Raw genomic sequence first — 21360 nt, 5'->3', positions numbered from 1 at the left:
GCATCTGACAAAAGTTCTGAGGAATATTTATACCTTGCTCAAGTCAGCTGACCCGAGGGTTTGACCAATCAGAGCACGCCTCTCGACGTGAAACCTAGCCCTTCCCTGATTGGCCGCGAAAGAGCTCTTGAAATAAATAATTGACCAATACTTGGGGGGAATATCTGTGTTGCTTCTTGGACGAGGGATCGTTCTAGATGAAGTTTGGTCAGTGAAGTTTTGTATTTGCTTTGAAATCCGGATTTTTCTGGGATTAATCTGCCTCAACCCTGCTTTTTATTTCCAAACAGCTGTTGTGAAGGATTTTTAATACTGACAGGATGAAAAGTGACCGAAACTTTCACACTGAAATACAGAATGACAACCAATCTCTTTATGATTGTATCAAAGGGGTTTTCATGAAAAGTCTTTGTGTCAGTATTCCTTGTCAATATTCAACACGGTGCATTTAGACACAAGTGACATCACCTTAGACTTTATTTCAGCCACAATTAACCTAAATATTTTGGGGATTTTGTGGAATGATGGCCAAAGAAACATTTGAATCTTGTGGTGTTGGTTTTAGTAAAGCTTGGGAGTACAACCGTGCAGTCATAATAATACAGATGCACAAGCAAGAGTTCATATTCTTTGAACACAAGAATGCTAAAATAGTGGTGTTGTCAAATGCTTAGGAAATAATACATTTTCTTTTTAATCTTTGTTAAAAAGATGATGAGTTATTTCTTACTACCAAGTATTGTAGTAGATACTTGTTGGGTTTTATCATAGACAGAACAGAAATCAACAGCATTTTTTAGCATTACGGCATTTTCAGTAACACATTCAAATACGGTTCTGGTGTTGAAATAAGGGGCCGAAGCATAAACACGGAGTTTGACCTCCAGCTTAGAAACCCTCACACTCCAATCCAAAAGGGGCCGGCAGCAAGCTGAAGCCTTATTAGTGGTTGCCATGTGAAAAACTACCCCAAAAGTAGAGAAGCCCAGAGATTGAAATCTATACTTTGCTTTCACATCAGACAGGCACGTAATTATGTGCAAAATAAGCAAAAAATGTTTCCCAAATGAATGTCTGGAAACAAATCAGGACATATATGTAGCCTGTTTTTACATAAGGAAGGAGGAAGCAGCTGCTTGACCAGCTTCACTTACATCTTACTGTATTTGTATGTGTATGCCTCGGTACATTTGGCAGGTAAACACTGAGCACAGTTGTTCACCTCGTCAGCAGATTATCCCTCATCTCCACAGAAGTTTTTCTCCCAGTAACTGGATCTGCCCCTCTCACCCCCCCCCCCCCCCCCCCCCCCCAGCAGCTCTGCTGGCCAAAGGGTAATGGAATCCAGTGGATGAGGGAGCGAGAGAGAGAGAAAGAGAGAGTGCTTTCCCCCAGTCACATGGTGGAGAACTAGATATGCTTCAGAAAAAAAAGTCACATGCTTTAGCTAGTGTTACCTTTGTGGATGCAGGCATATACTGTGTAAAGGGGCTGGTTGAGCAAGGCTTCTGTTTAAGTTATGTGCAAAAGGCTTTGATATTAGTTTGACACATTTTATATTGGAGTGGGAATCTGAGCAATGTATTGCTTTATCTTAACAGTTTATTTGGGACAAAGGTTTAAAATATGAAATGTGAAAGAGTTTGTTGAGGTATACTGGAAAATGTTGTTATTAAAACTGTGTTGAAATATGTGTTAATACTAAAATAGTGAAACACTGAAAGAAAATCAATAAAACAATATTGGCTACTTGATTACCCATCAGCCGCAAGAAAGAACATGCTTCTGAATCAGGCGTTGAGACCAAAGTTCAAAAGTGCACAGCATCAGCTCTCAGTATCACGTGGTTTTAAAGAGGTTTGGCCCTAAATTTATGTTGAATGTACAAAGTCACTACAGTTGCTGAGAGCGCTATCTTTCGCACCCGGTAGCCCAGATTTTGCACTGTACCATAACAAGCAGAAACAGACTTGGTAACTGTTTAAGATAACATGTATTCAGGTCAGTGAACTAAAAATAATGTCAGATTAAATATTTTCCATATCCTGTAAAATCCAGAATCTTGAGAGGGAGCTTCACTGAAACATTTAAGAAGAGGAAAATACTCTTCTTGCAGATATGTGTCCAACACTTATCTGCAGATGCTGCCATAACTTGCAACGATGTGGGTTAACTGGCTGAAAATATAGTCCTGCATTAATTACAGCAATGTCCGCAGCAGATGCATATCAATTAAATATAAAGCAGTAAATTCAGGGCAAATAAATGTTCATATTTAGAGCAACTTTACTCCCCAATGTTAAGAAGTGACAGACTGCAGCAGATTGGAAAGGAAAATCACTTGGGAGCAGGTCAACATGATATCTCGAGAATACGGCAAAGAAAACCACAAGTGTGCAGAACGAGAAAGATACAGAGCGCAGCTCAGTGAAGTCTGAGGTCCCAAAGTTGCGACTGAAAGAAAGCCTCGATGATCTCTGAACTGTGCACCTAAAAAGCTCAGGAGACCTGCGGCGTTAACAGCAACTGTCAGCTCTCTGGAAGATCAATCCATTTGTTGTTGCCAGTGCTTTAAGATGTTTCCCATTCCTCTGTATTACATTCTGCCTCCATTCTAACTTTGCTTTTTCCACGTTGCAGGCCCATCTGCCTTTGTTTCCCTGTGCTCCAGTCACACTGGCGAAGAACGTGTGGTCTCGGTTGGATTTCAGTTGTTAATAAAAGTGCAATAAATCGTTAGCATGGCTATAAAATATAGTGTAAAAGAGCAAAGACCGGGCCAGACGAGGTAACGTGAAGCACCTCTGCTTTTGACCTTCACTCTCGCATCGTTAAGGCGAGTCAACCCGAAATCTGCTCGTGAATGTCTTCCACGTGCCAACTCCTGTTTCCCCTGTTGAGGCAGAAGATAAGAGGTGTTGTGTTTCAGGTTTCCAATCCATCCATGAACCTTCTGTCATCCCCCATCAAGAGTGCCCCGGCATGCCAGGCTGACACCACTCCCTGCTCAGTGAAACGTGCTCCTTGCTGCGAACCTCCTCCCTGCCCCATGAAATTTAACAACAAGGGGGCCTTTTTGCTGAGAGTTGCACTTCTCGACCACAGGAGATAGCTGGTTGCATGTGCAGGAGTATTCTCTGTGCATATCAGAGCTGACATGTCTTAAGTAAAAGAAGAAGGGTTTCTCAAGTAAAAGCAGTTGAGAACATGTAATATGTTTTTCTTTTGTTAGAGCCAGCGAACAGGATATTCACTTATTGAGAAAGCTGTTTAGTTTTGGCACAAATGAGCAGCATGAGGCAATAGAATAAACCCAAGGCCACCTGAAGCCAATAGATATTTTCTCTGCTTTTTACATGTTTGTCTAATTTAGGGCATCCTACACTTAAAAAACAAACGAGGAATATGCATCAGCAACACCAAACTATACAGTTTAAGCCTTTATTTGGTCCTATTGTTGTGTCACTTCTGAATATAAAGATAATCCGAGGATAATTAATGTTTTCATCTGTAATGTTCGCCGTGCTGCAAGTATTACAGATCAAGAGATTGAATATGTGGAAATTAGTTCTCCAGAGCATATAGTTTGAAATCAATAAGATTGCTGCCTCACAAAGACAATATCCAGCAATGAAGGCACTCCATTGGAATGATTTCAAACATTGATTTTTCATTGTCAGACACTTTAGAGATCCACTTTAAGATTGAAAGAGAAAATGAAGATGTTATCGGGCCTAAAGACTGGCCTGGCAGTCCTGAATGTAACTCAGTCCATGCCACAGCTGGCATTAGTGTGTGGCGTGGTGTGTGTGTGTGTGTGTGTGTGTGTGTGTGTGTGTGTGTGTGCGCGTGGTGGGCCTTCTGCCCATCTGCTCACTGTCTCTTCGAGGAAAATGTGCCCACAGTCGAAGCCGTTGCCCAGTCTCATTTTACAAAGGCCACGGATAGAGCCGGTGCTTATAACCCTGGTGTGAATCCAATTAAAAATGGAGGTCATGACTACAAAAGTCGTTTTAATTGATAGGCTACTATGACATTTAATTAGTTCCATGAAAATCACAACGTAAGGAGCTTGGTTATGAGCGTATCCGTGCTGCACTGTATGAGCGTCCTGTGTTATGAAGATCAAGCAGAGTGTGATTTTGACACCGGTTGCCTATGTCTCACTTCTCTGTCAACAGCCTCATGAAATCTCTCCACAATAAACACCAGTTTATAAACTGGGGCAGAACCGCAGTTGCTTTCTTTGTGTTGTGTTGACCGTCTGCTCCCTCTAGTGGCAACTCACTGAACCGACACTGTCGGTGGTTGAGTATTGAATCAGAATCAGAATCAGCTTTATTGGCCATGTGTGTGTACGCATACATGGAATTTGGGTCTGCAGTGATCTTTCCAGCCCGTTTCCTGACTCTGGAGGTGTACAAGTCCAGGATGGAGGGCAGGCTGGAACCAATGATCCTCTCTGCAGACCTGACACTCCGTTGCAGTCTGATTCTGAAGAGCAATGTTCAAGTTCAAGTTCAAAGTTCAAGAGCTGATTTAAAGAACTGAATCTGCACAACCCAACTGTTTCCTAGTGATTTATTGAGAAAAATTGAGGTTAAGAGCAACAAAATCCAGCCATAAAGCAGTTACAGGGTCTTTAAATACAATCCAGTGCATCTGCTTCACTTATTTCTTGTGCTTGAACATTTACTGGGGGAAAACAAATGGTGAATGTACAGCACTGACCTGCAAAGAAAGGTTGTTGGCTTAAAACACGTTTGCAGCTGAGAAGCATGGTAGAATATTTAACAACTTATTAAGAAATACTTCACTGAGACACATGAAAAGTAAAATATAGCAAAAGAGCCAGTTCCAATGCCCATCCTTTGGGGAAATTAAATGACACATAAAAAAAAAACCAACAACGCCAAAAACATCACAATCTGCACAACAGTTCAAGGCACATACACAATAAAACAACACAAGCAAAAGACAATTGTAAAACTATGATTCATTACATCAAACATGTGATAGATTTGAGGTCAGTGCACTGTGCAGAAGATGTGTTTTGTGGTCCATCATGCAGACAGAAATAAGTTGTATTTAGGTTTGTCTTTGTCAGCAGAATACTGATATAAAGGGTGCAGATTAAGTTAATTTACTCAATTCCACAGGCAATGATTAATCTGCTTAAAGCCTTTAGCCTATACTTTCAATTCTAAGATTCCGTGGGAACATATTGTGGTTGAAATTAAATTCACTTGCTCTGAGATTTATTATCACAGTCACAAACAGAACTGCTCTCAACACACATAATCATGCATACTTTTCTGCTTCCCGAAACGTTTCACAAAATCAAACATCGAAACGGTTCCTCCAGACCATCAGTGCGTGGGCGACAGGTGTGACTCATCAACTGGCCGATCTCGATGTTGCTGCCCTTCTTTTTTTTTTTTATCTCGCAGAAGCTGAAACATACATAACAACAGAGGAGAGTGATAAAATCACACAGGAATAAAACCCACATCTGTGTGATCAAAAAGTGAGAGCTTCATCCAACCCGAAAAAACGATAACAAATGAAGCTCTTAATTGTGTTTTGAGAAGATCATTTGTGCCTTTTAGACAAGACGGCAGTGCTGCACTGACTACTACAGTGCAGTGACATTATGTCACCAGGGTTAGGAAGTGGTGCCTACATTTTCCAAAAGTTGATCTGGAAGCAGTTGTACATTTCTTTCCTGAAGACTCACTGCCTGTACATTCATGAAATCATTATGTTACATTAAATCTAGGACTGTTAGGGACGGGGGGCTTTTTTATGGTGATGCCTGCTGAAAAAAGTTAATTTAAGTAGTGATTCTCAAAGTAAGGGTCCGAGGCACTCCGTCAGGGGGCCCAGGAAATAATTTACCATAAATTATAAAATTATGTAATCACACAGTCTCATTTGAGCCACTAAAACTAACATAAATCTAGATTTATTAGGACTAAGACAGTCGTTGAAAATATGTGTTGATACATTCTGTAAGAGGTCCCAGGCCTACAAATAGTGTCAGAACTAATGTGTGGGATTTGGCGACCTCTAGCGGCGAGGTTGCAGATTGCAACCAACTGAAACTTCTCCTGTGTGCCAAGCGTGTAGGAGAACTACGGAGGCTGACGCGAAATTGTGAAAAACAGGAATAGCCCGATCTAGAGCAAGTGTTTGATTTGTCTATTCTGGGCTGTGAGGAGGACCCGCTCCGTATGAAGATACACAAAACTCTTTCTAAGTTAATGAAAACTCACTAATTCTTATTTGCAGGTGATTATACACGAAAGAAAACATACTTACTAATATTATATTCCATCTCTGCCAATAAATCCCCCTAAATGCAACACACTGACCCTTAAAGTAAGTAACAAACAGGTTTAGTTAATGAGCTTCGAGCGTGGGATTAAAAGGTTTTATGTGCGGTATGTTGCAGTCAGATAAGAATTTATAACGCTACAATCCAAAGATGTGACAACATAAACACGTCCTTCCTCAGCGAAAATTCCTAAAGCATGACTTCGTTTCCCCTCTGAAGCTCGCGGCCAAGTCATGTAGGGCGGATTGTGTTAGGGCAGGAAGGTAGGACATTCAGTGCCCATAATTCTTTTTTTTTTTAATGGGTGGGGTGTAGGGGTACTGAGTCTGTGTACATATGACACACACGCCCCCATGGATGTGCACGTGCGTTCACCCCCACCAACAAACATGCACACGCCTGTCAGCATCTGGGCCGCACTGACATTTACTGAGCGCACAATAGCTCCTGTCCAAAATAATCTGTGTTTATGTTAGGAAGTTCCTATCTTTCTAGCCCTGCTGCTTGTTCGAGGGTAGGGGGGGGGGGGGGGGGGTCGCAAAATCACAGGAAACACCTTCTGTTGGCCAGCAAAGCCCCAAAAGCCCGTACAGTACAATGGGATATTAAAAGCCTGTAACTTCCCTGGAATCACTGCGAGTCTGTGTCTGGAGAAACAGCTCTACCAAGTGATGGAAGAATGAACAAACAGAACGAACTTGGGAGCAACTCTGGCAGGAAACAGACAGAAGGAAGCTCACCGTTTTCTTCTCCGCCCGATGACTTCACTCCGAGGAGCATGACACCATCTTTGCTGCTCTCGGGTCTGCTCTGGAAAGATGCGCTGCAGGGAGTTTGAGAGAGAGAGAGAGAGAGAGAGAGAGAGAGAGAGAGAGAGAGAGAGAGAGAGAGAGAGAGAGAGAGAGAGACAAAGGGACGGATGATTAAGTGGTTTGCACGCTTTTCAAATACAGTCCATGACGACAAAAGCTCAAACTTACTTCTCAGCTCCAGCATTAATGGTTTCTGTTGAAGGGAGGACAAGAGACAACTCATTCAATGACAAAAATACACATCTTCTCGTTTCAAAAAATCAAACTATACTCCACCTCAGAGTTGACAGTATAGATGCCCTGTTATGGTACATGTGTGAGTACATGGTGCAGCCTACTTTTACACGTACCCGAGTGGTCGTGCATCTTCTTGCATTTGAATTTGAGGAGAATGGCAGCTCCAATCAGGACGACGGGCAACACAATCCACCACCACAGCCTTTTGTCTGAGGGGGGACATTTTGACAGACGATCATCTCCGTGAATCTACTCTGACTGGCCTCTGAAAGATTAACGTCCAACCAAATGACGGCAGACTGTTGATGTAGCAGCTACAGCACCTCAAAGGGAACCTTAAATGGCCATTGCACAATCAAGTCAAATGACTTTGAAAACCTCCACATTGTAGTGCCAAAACCATCCTTATATGAAATGTTGTCAATAGCGTGCTTTGTTAGCCTAGTCTGTCTTTAAATCACCAAGAAGTGTTCGTGGGGCACGACTCACGAGTTAAGCAGAGTAACGTTTACCTGAACGTTTGGAGGGTTCTTTATCATTGCCAGTATGAGAACCTTTCAAAACAAAGTGTTTTATGATTAGAAATGGTTATGATTTCATTTAATCATGACTTCATATGCGGACTAACCAAATGAATTATGTTAGTGCAGTATGACTCACCTGGATCTTTGTTTATATCCTCTTTTGGATGTTGTGACGTCCCTGGAGGTGCATTGGTTTGGTGTGTTGCTACGATATTGAAGTTAATGAATTACTTACTAGAATAAAGCCATGAAAACATCTACTGAGTCTACAACGATTGTAAATCTGACGTTTTTAGATCTTTACTGTCCAGCAACCATCCACACAGATATTTAAACCATATTTAAACTTTAAATGTACATTTTCATGGGAGTGTGAAGCTGTTTGACTGAAAGTATCCACCTCACAGACAGTGTATTAGCTAAAGAGAATATGTATGTCATATTATGTTGGCATTACATTTTCATTTATGAATGTAAATAAAGAAATATAAAGAATATAAGAAGAAGAGAGAAAAGTGCTTGTTCTATAACGCATGTAGAAATATACAGTACCTGGGTCAGGAGTAGTTGTACCTGCAGAAAATAAAGATATTTTGAGTAAAACCTTGAAGTACTATTTACATTTAATTTCTCAAAAACAACTTTTTGAATGACTCGACATGTTTTTGAGACAAACATACGTTGGCCTGGGTTCATTTTATTCGTGCTGTCATCGTTTGGTAACAAAATTCAAATTGGTTTAAATATGGCTTTAAATACAGGTGACACTTTATAAAGATTACATCCAGCATGGTCACGCCTTGCTCAAACTCAAAATACATCATGCATTAAGTTTTAAAACTGTAATCATCTGCATGATGAAAATAAACTGATGATGCACTACCTGTACCAAATCTCTTCTTAGCTCCAGTCTCAGTTGTCCCGACCTCAGAGTGGCTTCCTGGGTTCAGAGATCTCGGTTGCAAACTGCCATTTATCGAAGCTAAGACAAAAGGAAAATAAATCACATGTAAATACAACAAATCTCATTTTTTTTTGTAATTTTGGACAGTATTATATGACTTATAATATGTATTATTCAATCTCTTCTCTGGGTATAAGTCGCAATTGTTATATGCAACAGATATTGGACGTGGACGTGGACCCAGTGGTGCAACAAAGCACCACCATCAGGCCAACCTAAAGTTGAGTTCAATTAATTGTTCGGCCCCTTTTTATTGTCATTGAGTCTCTTTGCAGCTGTTTTGCATCTTTTTGTAGTCATTTTATGTTTCTTTGTAGTCATTTTCAGTCTCTTCCTGGTTGTTAGTATATTTTTGAGTGACATTGTGTAGGTGAAGGCTGTGTATCATCTCCAAACCAATAAATTCAAAGGAAAGTCTAACTTTTGCTGTCTGTCTGGGCAACAACGTGAGCTGTAGCCGTCACAGTCTTGCGGTCCACAGATGCTGCGTTGGGTGAAGTCTTCTTAGGTTCTTGGGTTGCCTCAGTTTTACCTAGAAATAAAAGGGAAAATCAAAGACGTTTTTTAGGAACATGGCCAAACAGGTCTACAAGGAGCATCGTATCTATCTATCTCCAGTCTCACTGTTCTCAGTAGTTTTGCTGGTGGTAACACGAGGAGTAGTGGGAGATGTATGGAGTAGTGTTGCTGGTGCTGCCTTTGTGGTTGCTGTTGGCGCTGCTGTTGTTGGCGTTGCCTTTGTGGTTGCTGTTGGCGCTGCTGTTGTTGCCGCTGCCTTTGTGGTTGCTGTTGGCGCTGCTGTTGTTGCCGCTGCCTTTGTGGTTGCTGTTGGCGCTGCTGTTGTTGGCGTTGCCTTTGCGGTTGCGTTTGGTGCTGCTGTTGATGTCACTGCAGTTGGGGCTTTTGCTGTTGCTGTAGAAATACAAAAACACGAGAAATTGACATATAAATGGTTTCTTAAGATCTGTAGCCAAGCCAGCTGTCCCCCTTGTTTCCAGTCGTTGTGCTAAGCTAAGTGGCTGCTGACTGTAGCCTTACACTTGCATATGAGAGTGGTATTGATCTTCTCATCTTGCTCTCCACCAGAGAGCAAATAAATGTATTTCCCAAATGTAACTATTGCATTAATGCTATACTTACTAGTTGGTATCGCTTTTTCTGGTGATGGTGTTGACGGTTTTTCTTGCTTTTTGTCATCAATCACTGAGCCATCTGATGAAGTTATTGTCCAGTAATCAGTAAACCACCATGCTGGCTCTTCTGCTTTATACCATCACTGTCTGAGGTCAGAGCGCAATACTATAATGTGCCATCAAGGAATGCAGAATGCCTCCATTACAAAAACACCAGACGCAGCTTGTCTTTGTAAAACATTTTCTCAGACAGATTCTCTATTTTAGGTTCTCACATGCATATTTGCATCGTTCCTGTTTGGCACGGCTTTAAAGCCCAGCATCCGAGACAAAGGAGTGGCCCCGGCTCAAAAGTGTCAGACTTAGGGATGAGAAGTCAAGATAGTGGTGGAGGTCGCGACGTGTTGAGGTGGATATCCTCTGCTTGAAGCGCTTCAGCAGTGTGAAGCTGCATCCTGTCACAGACACACTATTGTTGCCCCCTGACCTTAGCAGCCCAAGCGTCCTGTCTTCATCGCCTTCAGTTAGGATTTCATTCAACATATTTCTCAGCAGACCGGTCGCTGAAGCACCGGCGGCATGCTGCTCTGTCTGGGTTCACGAGGCTCATCGGGAAAAGCCGCTCTTCTTGCCAAAGCTGTTTTATCTCAGACTTTGTGCACAAGTCCGAGTCAAATCTCAAGTATTTTGGAGCAGGTCGAAAGTCAAGTCGAAAGTCCTTAAACCTCGCTGTTATTCCAGTGTTTTGTCTAAGTTAATTTGAAGTCCTTTGAGTCATCCAAATCAAGGCTGGTTTCACGTAGAGAAGCCTCAAGTCAGGTATCAAGTACTTTAATACACTTTGAGACAAATCCACATCAAACCGCAAGTAGGCCTATTTTGGATTGTGTGTTAAATAAAGTCTCAATTTTCAAGTCTGGAGTCCTAAGTCATTGCAGACAAGTTAAGACCAAGTCCTTAATATGTCAGATCAAGTCACAATTCCTTTAAGTCATTCGATACCAAGTCCAAGTCAGGTCTCCGGTACTTTGGTGCAGATCTTGAGTGAAGTCACAAGTACCACAAATCATTCGAGACAAGTCTTCAAGCCAAAGTCACAGTCACAAGTCAAAAAGCAAATCTCAAGTCAGTAACAGGTCCTATGAGTCATTTGAGAGAAGTTCAAGTCAACGCAAGTCTATCAAGTACATGTGTTAATAAAAGTCTTACGTTCTTTAAGTAAAGCCTCAAGTCATGTCTGCTGTCCTTTGGGGCAAGTCAACGTTAAGTCGTATGTTTTTATCAGCAAGTCAATTTCAAGTCAGCGTTGAAAGGTCAGAAGTCGTTGTTCATTTTCTTTACGTGCCGTGGAAAGAAAAGCTCACAAGGCCGAGGGTGTTTCCTCCAGATGTTTACTCTTAAACGCTGGAAGTAGATTGGTGGCCAGTTGGGACATTTTGGTCTCAGGACAAAGATCTGTGTCATCTGTGAGAGACGGGGGCAGTGTGGTTCCCACTGGCTATCTGCTGTGAGATCACCTATCTGCACAGCGCAGAACAGATACAAGTCCTTTGGGCTCCGCACGAGGAAAACAAACAAATCGAGAGCCACCCCCTTTTTTCTTTTTTTTTTTTCTTCAACCAAGACCCACCCATTTAGCACTTTGTTTTTCATTCCTGAGGTTTTGATTTGTGCTTGGTGTTTTAAGCTCATATCAAAACATATTCTACCTTCACTTTGACTAAATATGCCAAAAAACAAACTACTTTTTTGTTTCTTGTTATTACCAAGGACAACCAAAAAGCACGCACACACACACACACACACACACACACACAGCTTATATCTGCCTCAATTAACGGAAATACGCTCTTTGAGTGGATGTCTCTGAGGTACATTTCAAAGTGTGAGGGTCCTTTGAACAACACTGTGATCTTTATCTTTGCACGTACCAAAACAAAATGACATCAGGATAAAACATGAGAACATTATCCATCGGAACTACTGCTGCACAACGCAACAAAATACATGTTCTTAAGTTCTCACAATGGGGCCAATCAACTTGATAGGAAACCCCGACTGTGGAAATGTTTTGACACAAATTTAAATTAGTTTCAGACATCAGCAAAGAAGGCTATTTTCTTTATTATCCCCACACGGACAATGCACAGAAAGGAGCCTGAAACGAACTCCTCTTGGTTAAAGAGAGCTGAAGATTTTTATTAAGGGCCCCTCAACCCCTGATTCTGAGAGAATCCAATCTAATATCAGCAGAAAGCAGTTTGATTGGTTCCCTTACCTGGTGTGAAGACATGGACGGATCCTAGCAGGAAGAGGACAAGAACACTGGTGGTCTTCATGGTGATTCTGCGGCAGTAAACTCCTCCGACTTCTACCTCGGACACCAACTCAGTGGACAGTGGGAAAGGTGCTCGGGGCGCTCCGCTCTCCGATGCTTATTCTGGCACTTCCTTTAGATAAAGGAGGAGAGGAAATACACTGGCTTCCCTTCCTGGCGTAAAAGTGGGTGGTTGTGGAGACCAGAACAAGGCGGTCAGTGGGTGCAGACTTACAGTATGTCTGTTCAACAGGAGTCTCAGTTTTGAGCAATGTGTTTTGAATGCATCGCCAACTCCCATCACTTGTTTTTGTATTTATGTCCCCTGCTCTGACACCACTTGACCAGTTGGGAGGACACTGGGACTCACTCAGGTAAAGGATGTCGACCAAGTGTGAAATAAACAACGTGGCATCCAAGAACTGTACGTGATATAATTATATATATATATGAGAAGAAAAACAAAGGACCTTGTGACCACTTGTACACACATGGTCGAACATTTCAGATACAAACAAATACAGACACAAAAAAATAAAACTATTATAAATTTGGTTTTGATAAATAATGATTGAAACGCATGACAAAGAGGCAAGTCCTTACAGCCCTGGGGAGCTGCTCAATTACCAGCCGTGACGTCGTTACCATTCTTCATTGTTTATGTAAGTGCCTCCAGAATCATGGAGATGACCTCAGATGGGTCATTATTGCACTGATTATAAGGAAAATCTGGTTTATAGTGAGATGAGTGGATAGTTAAGACTCCCAGACATTAGCCGTCCACCCAATCTTACGTTACCATCATTTCCCCTTTGACAACTTCTACATCTTGTTGGTTTTCAGATTGTCCCCCCTGAAGGCCACAAACTCTAGCTCCTGTGTTTTGGCCCTCCCAAAAACACAGGATGCCAGAGTTTACTTCCTTTCAATTGAGCATTGTGTTTGATTTCAGCTGAAGAGACCAAAGAGAGACACTTCGGAAAAACCAAGGACAAACAATATGTAGGCTGTTTGGCTAACTTGTGTGTTAGTTTATGTTGGAATAATTTATATATTTAGACAACTGCGTAAGAAAAATAGATTGGATTTTTCTGGTAGCTTGATTGATCTTTAAGTATTCTCATGTGCCTGAAGATTGGAGGTTTCATTTCTAACATACCATTTCTATGAGGCAGCGATGCCTCATAAAAACGAATATGGCTGAGTAAAACCAATAACATTTAAATGTTGCCACATTTTATCTTTGTACGAAGGAGGAAGCCAGCAGATCTCTGTTTCCTGTGTACACAGGTATGCTCGAGTAATCTTGGCTTCGTCTTCGTAGCTTAATCAAAGAAGTCACTAAGGTTGACGAGGAGGAAACGCGGATCGACAGGCCAGGCAATGCCAACATCTTGAAAATCACCGGAACCAGCAGAGCAAAAACAAAAAATGGTGTTCGTGTTTCCCGTAATGTCGTTGGAAAACACAAACCATCGCATCCAGCTTCATTCACTTGTGGTGCAAAAAACGCCCGCAGGACTATACGTGTCTTCTGTATTTTTGTTTTTATTTTACACGGTTGCATATTCAGCCGGACACACACACACACACACACACACACACACACACACACACACACACACACACACACACACACACACACACACACACACACACACACACACACACACACACACACACACACACACACACACACACACACACACACACACACACACACACACACACACACACACACACACACACACACACACACACACACACACACACACACACACACACACACACACACACACACACACACACACACACACACGAGAAGCGGGTTCGTTTCAAGTTGAAATTCATGCACATTTTTATTGAACAGTTATATAAAATACTTTTCATAGTTGCAAGTGCATGCCTCATCTGCCAACAGTTTTGAAGTTAAATTACAAAAGCAAGGCTTCATGTCGTGTAGTGAATTACTTGGGCACTTAAGCAGTTCTTAAAAAAGATCGAAGTAGTTTTTTTTTTTTTTGTTTCATCTTAAAGTATTGAGCAGTATCAAACCTGTAACTGATATACAAAGCAGAGTTCCAAATAATAATAATAGTAATAATAATCAAATTACACTTTCTGTGGCACATTTACAAAACAGAACAAAACCGATTTACCTGTTATATGACACAAACAGCTAATCATGCATTTTTGAGTTACACATGTAACTACACACCTCACAAGAATTGTCAAACATGCTTAATTGGACTGTGTGCACTTACAAGCGCAGGTTAAAAATATGATTTCTCATCCATCTCAGATAATTAAATGCTTCAATTTCAAAAGAAGTTGAAGGCATAGAGCATCATGGTGTTAATTGAAAGTATGCAGGTATATACGTTCCCAGTATATGTTCACTAAAGCGCAGTATATTTCAAAACAGGCCTCCGCAGCCACGGTATTCAGATTTTCTATTTCCTTTGTTTGATTTTTATAAAACATGCATAGGCAGACACTTTTAAGTTTATTGTATTCTTTTTTTTTACACAATATAGGTTCTCTATTTTTACTTTGTTCGCAATACTTAAAAAGAGAAAAATGAACACTCAATTCCAGCAAGCCACAATAAATCTACCCCCCAACCCCTTCCAAAAGAGACAACAAAATAAACATATTTGCAAATGATAGATAGGTAATTGTAAATTCCAGTTATGAAACTCAAGAAAATAGGTATTCATTACAGAGTTATTTAGCCATTATACAGAAAAATCAGGTCAGAGCACACACCAAAAGAACCTGAGGTAAGCATAATATGTACAAAACCATAAAACGTTCCATTATTTGGCATTTCGACAACATTGCAACATTCTTTTTAAGACTGCCTAATTAATTTCAGAGCTATTTTATAAGAGTAGCAAAAAAAAGTTATCAATAAATAGTCCTTATTTAGTTTGTACACCCTTATATGTTAAAAACATTATCTCATGTCCTGTCCTTTTTAGTGCTGTATTTTTGTAAACGTACAATAGTTAGTAAGAAGTTACACGACTTTCCATTTTCGGTGGAAACGAGCGAGGGTCTTTCAAGAAATAAAATAAAATAAAATCACCTTTAAGATCCCTCCATCCCTCCTTCTCTCTGACATACTGCGGTGTGGCGGAGAATCAAGCACAACAGAGGCCCGACCCTTCAGAAATGTGATTCGGCAATAACTTAGCAGATTTGACTATGAACTAATATTTTGAAGGCATATCCAAAGACTAGAAAGTGAGATGTCCCCCCCCCAACCCCCACCCCCAGCTTGAGCCATAGATGCCTCCCCCCCCCCCCCCCCTTTCTACACCTTCACCCGTTGCCCCTTTTCTGCGGTGGCGGGCCGTGATGACAGGGTAGCCCCGTCGGCCAAGGTGGCGCCTGCTGCCGGCCTTCACTGGATGTTGTCTCCGCTGCTGGTGCTCCCTTTGGCGTCCGTGCCGTTGGTCTCCGAGGACAGGGCCTTGTTGAGGGAGTTGAGGCTGGCGTCGGAGGGCAAGCCGTCTCGCCGCGGCGGCATCCTCTCGTTGATGCGATCCAGACCCTTCGCCTCCGCGAAGCTGTTGATCTTGTGCTGGGGCGAGAAGCCCTTGATGGCTGTTGGGGAGGCAAGACAAAGGAAAAGAGGTGGGGGAGATCAGGAGCCATTTTAGAGGGGAGGGATTAAATGATGAAGAGAATGGGGGTCTCACTTGCTCACATTCACATCACCAGATTTGGCTTATCTTTGGTTTGGTCTTGGACCAGTTTGGAAAAAAACTTGTTGAACTGAGAAAACGACAACATACAGACGGCATCTGAGGAGCTGTTGGCTCATAAGTGCCAGTCAACCATGAAAAATGAGCACCTGAAGGGCTTGTTAACACTAATGGTACCTGCATCATGTTGATCCTTAAAGACCCTACTTTAAAGGAATAGTCTGTCATTCTGGAAAACGTGCTTATTTGCCCTCTTTCTTTCTGCATATTTTAAAATGGGAACACAGCTAACCTGGCTCCGTCTGAAGGTAACGCAGAGGGCCTTACAGCACCTGTAAAGCTCTAATACCTAAGAAAAACCAAGTAGCACAAAAAAAATGGTGACATGAGGAATTAAATATGGCAGGATGCGGTAAAAATAAATTATAGCACTTTGCTGGAAGTTAATGGCGCTAAGCTAACCGGCTGCTGACTGTAGCATTATATTAAACGCACAAATATGAGAGAGGTTTGATCCTCTCATCTAACTCTATGCAAAGAAATGAATAAGCACATTTTCCCAAAATGTACACCTATTCCTATATCTTATATATAGTCCTATATGTGTGATGCAACACAAATCTATTCATAAGGCTGAAGTAAACCTCCAACCGGTGATATAGTCGTTGCATTATGCTGTTTATGAACCACACCACATATTGTACAGCATCTTTACTTATTCATCATTTTAGAGTGTTTAGTAGTTTAATAACAGAAGAACAATTAATATAAAAAAGGGTAGAACTCATTTTCATGAAATGACAAGACATTAACACCATTGATCAGAGTTTGAAAAATGATATAACTGCACAGACAAAAGGATTAAACAATCCTTCTAAATCTATAGAGGGCACTCCTGGAATCAGGGTCAACAGGTTTTCACTGTGCCATCAATCCATGCTGTTATAATCAGTATCTGTGAAAGGACTCAGACAGTACCGGACCATCTAATGACCATCTTGTACATGCCGTTTTGTAAATCTTAAAACATTGCTAAAATATGGCATATATAATTGGGCACATTCCAGAACACCTGAGGACCCCAAACATCCAGACTGCCCCGTCACGTCACAGATTAAAAACAACAAAAAAGGGAAGAAGGAGAATGATGAAACGAGGGGAGGAAAAATAATAATTTAAAAAAACACTAGAGTGGAGCCCACTGAGACATTCACGTCCACAAAATAGAACCACGTTGAGACTGAGCTCACGTACAAAGACACTACAGAGGTACTCGGGGTGCTAACGACTTGTTTAGTCTGCTTGGAGCATGCAGCAATCTCAGGGTTGACTGGAGGTCATGAGGGGTGGAGGTCACAAGAGCATCTAGACTGGAGGTAAATCAAAAACAAGATCCAATTGAACTGAACAATGGAAACAAATAACAGCTGGTTTAAAACTTGAAATTGTGTTACTTCCACCTCTCATAAAGGCCGGGGCGGGGGGGGTCTTAATAGTAATAACGGGTATAATTGCAAAGACCCTTTTATCAGAATGAGGGAAGGAGACATCATTTTAGACAACAAATTGGGGAGCGTGGAGCGGGGCATGATGGGTAGTGTAGTTGTGTTGCTGCATAGCACAGGTCAGACACAGGTTATTAGCAGCTCACAGGGAAGAACACGACACAGCAGGGCCACAGAGGATCCACATGGAGAGAGAAGCAGAGGAGTGTCCTCTGTGGGGCTAAAGACGAAGTACTGGACAACGCCAACGTAAATAGCAGCTGGCAAACTACTATTTAGCCCGCAGTTGAGGTTGTTCTTGCACCAGAGGCGATGTGAATAAAAAAAGATTTTCGGGAGAATCCAATTTGGATTTCAAAAAAGCCTCCTGTGGAGCGTTTTAACGCTATTAAATCAGATTGAGCTCGAAAGAAAACTGCGGTATTATTATATCAATACAGCAGCAACAACAATGCACAACTGCTTCAGTCGTTTCAAAGGGGAAATAATATTAGAATCTTTCATAGCAAGATTTATCTGTATTGCGTGAGGGCAGAGCAGGTGGTACGCTATCTAGCACGGTGCTACTACCATGTTGAGTGATTTAAATGAAATGTTTGTTTAAGGGTCTCCAGAACTTTAACAGCTTTAGATAAGAAAAGAAGCGCGATCTTGCACAAGACTTTATTAACATAGTTTACACAAATCTGCCAATTCTGTCTGTGTAGGCATTCTACACAGGATCAAACATGTTGAGAGAAAGATCTACAAAGCACTGTATGGGTTATAGTGCTAGTGCTCTAGCTCTACTGGATACAGTATGGTAGCCAGCCGGTGCCTCTGGTATCTGGTAAAAGCTCCTTAGAGATGCCAGAGGACCTGATGATGCCCGTATATTCACACCTCCCACATTATGAGAGTGTGAATGTGCATTTCCTTAAAAAATGCAACCTCTATCCTGAACCTGGATGGTCCGATACTCTTCAATGAAAGATTACATAAACGGTGATATTTTAACTTCTGAAATGAAAAGCAAAGTATTGCTGTAACGGTATTATAGCACGTTGCCTGCACTAGCAAATATTTAGAACTTAGTACTTGCTTTGCACTCACTCAAAATCAGTGTGACTTTGAAAACTATGAAATCCATTCCCCCTTTAAAACATCGTGTGACCACAGGATTCCCTAAATGACTTACGTCTTTTGTCTCTGTTAATACTATGCCACATTTATTGTTAGCCCAAACACCCAACACACTCTATTCAAGCACCAGCGAGATGAATGAAAACCCGGCGGAGCCCCCCTGTCTATTGCCGTGGAAAAAGCAACAGAAGAGGGCAGCCAGACCCATTTACCTTCGTCAGCCTCAATAGCTTCAATAGTAGCTGAAGAGAAGAAGAGGGGGGTTGCAAAAACGAATGAGAGAAGTGAGCAGAGGAGTTCATTTTGTCCTAGGTACAAGTCAATGAGCAGCAAAGACAGCCAATGCCGACAACAAAAGGTTAACGTCATCGCCACATTTTTTTTTTGATGACAAAAAGGACACATGGATGTTAGCAGAGAGGAGAGAGGAAGAGGGATGAGCCTTAGCTTTAAGATGAGTTCCAGATCTGTAAGAGGGAAGGTGACACGTGACCCCGTGGAGAGGATTTGAGGTACTTTGAAAAGTCTGACAAGGTCTGACAAACGAATCGATGCGGTGATAGAAAAAGAAAAATGAATACGGCAGGGACGAACACTGATAGCAAATACAACAGGTTAAAGCAGGAAATAGATTAGTTCTTAACCATGACGCAAATCAGGCCATACATCGTGAAAGGAGTGTTGAAATAGGACGGATGGAAAACAAGAACAAGGTTTTCAGTGCATGTGTGACTGTGGGGGTGTCATGGCTGTGGCATCGAAGCACTGTAGACACATGGAGGCAGCGCTGCTTGTTGTGTTGTGCGCAACATGAAGCAGCATCTGGAAACTGCAGGATTAGCATCTTTTGATATGAAATATCAAAAATGCTGGCTTACTGTTGTGAGGTGCGAGGGGGGCGGGGGGTGTGGGGGGAGGAGAGAAAACCTTTTGGCGTTTTTAACCACTTACCAATTTCTTACGGTCGTCCTCGAGATCATAAACTTACGTACAGTACAACGTTGTAAATCAGCTTTACACAAAGACAGGGATATGAAGGCAGAAGGTGAAAGTAACGTAACGGCTGTACAGTACTGACGACTACGGGACATACTACCAATGAGGATGAGATTACAAAAAGGCGCGAGAGGCCACAGAGTGTCAACGGAATGGCTGATGGAGTCAACATTACAGTAGAAGCACACTGGCGTCTGCTTAAAGAGGAGGGGAGCAATGTGATTCTACCAATGTTGCAACAGGAATCTCTGAACATCACTCTACCTTCACCGGGGTTCTCTTTAGTGTCAGCTGCTTCACAATTGGCTTAAATTCAAATACTCTCAAACTGCCATAATCGTATGTTAAATCCTTAGGACCACCACTGTTAAACAGGTCATCGGCAGAAACACAATCTCGAGAGATGCGAGTGGTTTCAAAGCTCTGATGAAACAGTCAATATTGGGTTAAAAGCCATCTATTAGAGACGCTGTTTGTGTACACATTTGCAGAGGATATGTTCCATTACTATGAATTTGGAGCTTTGTTATGACTTAAATCGACATCCGTAGTGGAGAGCATCCCAGCCTCCCTAATTGAGATACGCAGGATTGCCAATTTTGTCCGGATGTTATTTCAATTTGATCACATCTCCTCCCACAGGAGGTCACAATGCAATTCGAAGCGGGCCCAGCTCAGAAGCTATGCTCCGTGTGTACTTTGTGTTCCATGATTTGTGGAAACAACAAGAACTTATTCTGCTGTTTGCAGCCAAGAATTCCCCATCATTCTCTCTGCTACGTGCATCTTCCAAGCTGTTAATCTGAGTGCTAATGTTCTTTAAAGCGAAACTATGGAACTCTAGAGATAAAAAAAAGACACATTCTGTCATGTGAGAAATGAAAAGTAGAATTCAAAAGCGATAAAACGAACTTAACAGACTTGTTTTTCTAGTGTACAGCCTGCTTTAGTGCTAGCTGATGTGTGAGAACCTGTGAGAGGAGAGGGACGTTGTCTGGATTTCTGCTTCGTTTTTTTGTAAAGGAAAGGCAGACAGCGGTTATCCCCCTTTCATTCACAGTCGCTTGTGTCAATTCCAATTCATCCTTTGGATCACAGAGAGTCCCGCGTCTATCCCGACGGAGCCCTGCTGGGATCCACAACTAGCGCTCAAATTTGGACAATAAAGTGACCATTTCTTTGTCAGGAGTTCCAAGTAAATTTGAAGTGTTTGTAAAGGCGTTTCCAGAAAGCCTTTGCTGCAGCAGCTTGTCAAACTCATTTAGGGAGTGTTTGGAATTCAACATAAGAGGGTGGACTGAACTCTAAACTTGTCTCACAAAAGAAATTAAAAAAAAATAAAAAAAAACGAAAAGAAAAACAACACAACAGAATACTTGCACAACCGATTATACCTGCGGTTTCTAGAAAGAAAGGAGAAAGAAAAAGATACAGGTAATATTTGAGATAAAACCAGTGGAATATAGAAAGAGACGGGGACGGGGAGACACACTAGAGAAGACAAAGGGGACAAAGAAAATCTGCTGAATGTTTGTGGCACTGAAGAGGAGACTATCGTCGGGAAATGTAACTTGATATGCTACCGTCATTTATCCAGAAAAAAAATACTTCACTGAACTACATTAAAGCTTCATAGAGCAGCCGAAGTGTTTAACTAAAACATGCAGTATAGAAAGGATACTACCGAGTGAAGCTGCCAG

At 41.7% G+C, this 21360-nt stretch overlaps 2 protein-coding genes across 2 annotated transcripts in view; both read right to left on the bottom strand.

Moving 5' to 3' along the window:
* Positions 1–4469: 4469 nt before the first annotated feature.
* LOC142971793 (uncharacterized) lies at positions 4470–12445 on the bottom strand. The gene is made up of 11 exons (XM_076112456.1): positions 12286–12445; positions 9499–9786; positions 9296–9406; positions 8794–8892; positions 8463–8483; positions 8047–8115; positions 7899–7940; positions 7500–7595; positions 7318–7342; positions 7078–7160; positions 4470–5453 (listed from the first exon to the last, which is right to left on the bottom strand). The coding sequence occupies exons 1-11, from the start codon at positions 12344–12346 to the stop codon at positions 5440–5442; spliced, it is 909 nt and encodes a 302-aa protein (XP_075968571.1). The 5' UTR covers positions 12347–12445; the 3' UTR covers positions 4470–5439.
* Positions 12446–15642: 3197 nt separating this feature from the next.
* The window catches only part of LOC142971690 (protein phosphatase 3 catalytic subunit alpha), a 57500-nt gene continuing 51782 nt past the window's right edge, over positions 15643–21360 (bottom strand). Inside the window, exon 13 of the mRNA XM_076112309.1 lies at positions 15643–15936. Within this exon, the coding sequence (XP_075968424.1) occupies positions 15734–15936 (203 nt within the window). The 3' untranslated portion in view covers positions 15643–15733. The remainder of the gene's footprint in view (positions 15937–21360) is intronic.

The sequence above is a fragment of the Anarhichas minor genome, unplaced genomic scaffold (genome assembly GCF_050575085.1).
Source record: "Anarhichas minor isolate MPS153535 unplaced genomic scaffold, ASM5057508v1 ptg000049l, whole genome shotgun sequence".
Lineage (NCBI taxonomy): Eukaryota > Metazoa > Chordata > Actinopteri > Perciformes > Anarhichadidae > Anarhichas > Anarhichas minor.
This window is presented reverse-complemented; position numbering and strand designations above follow the sequence as displayed.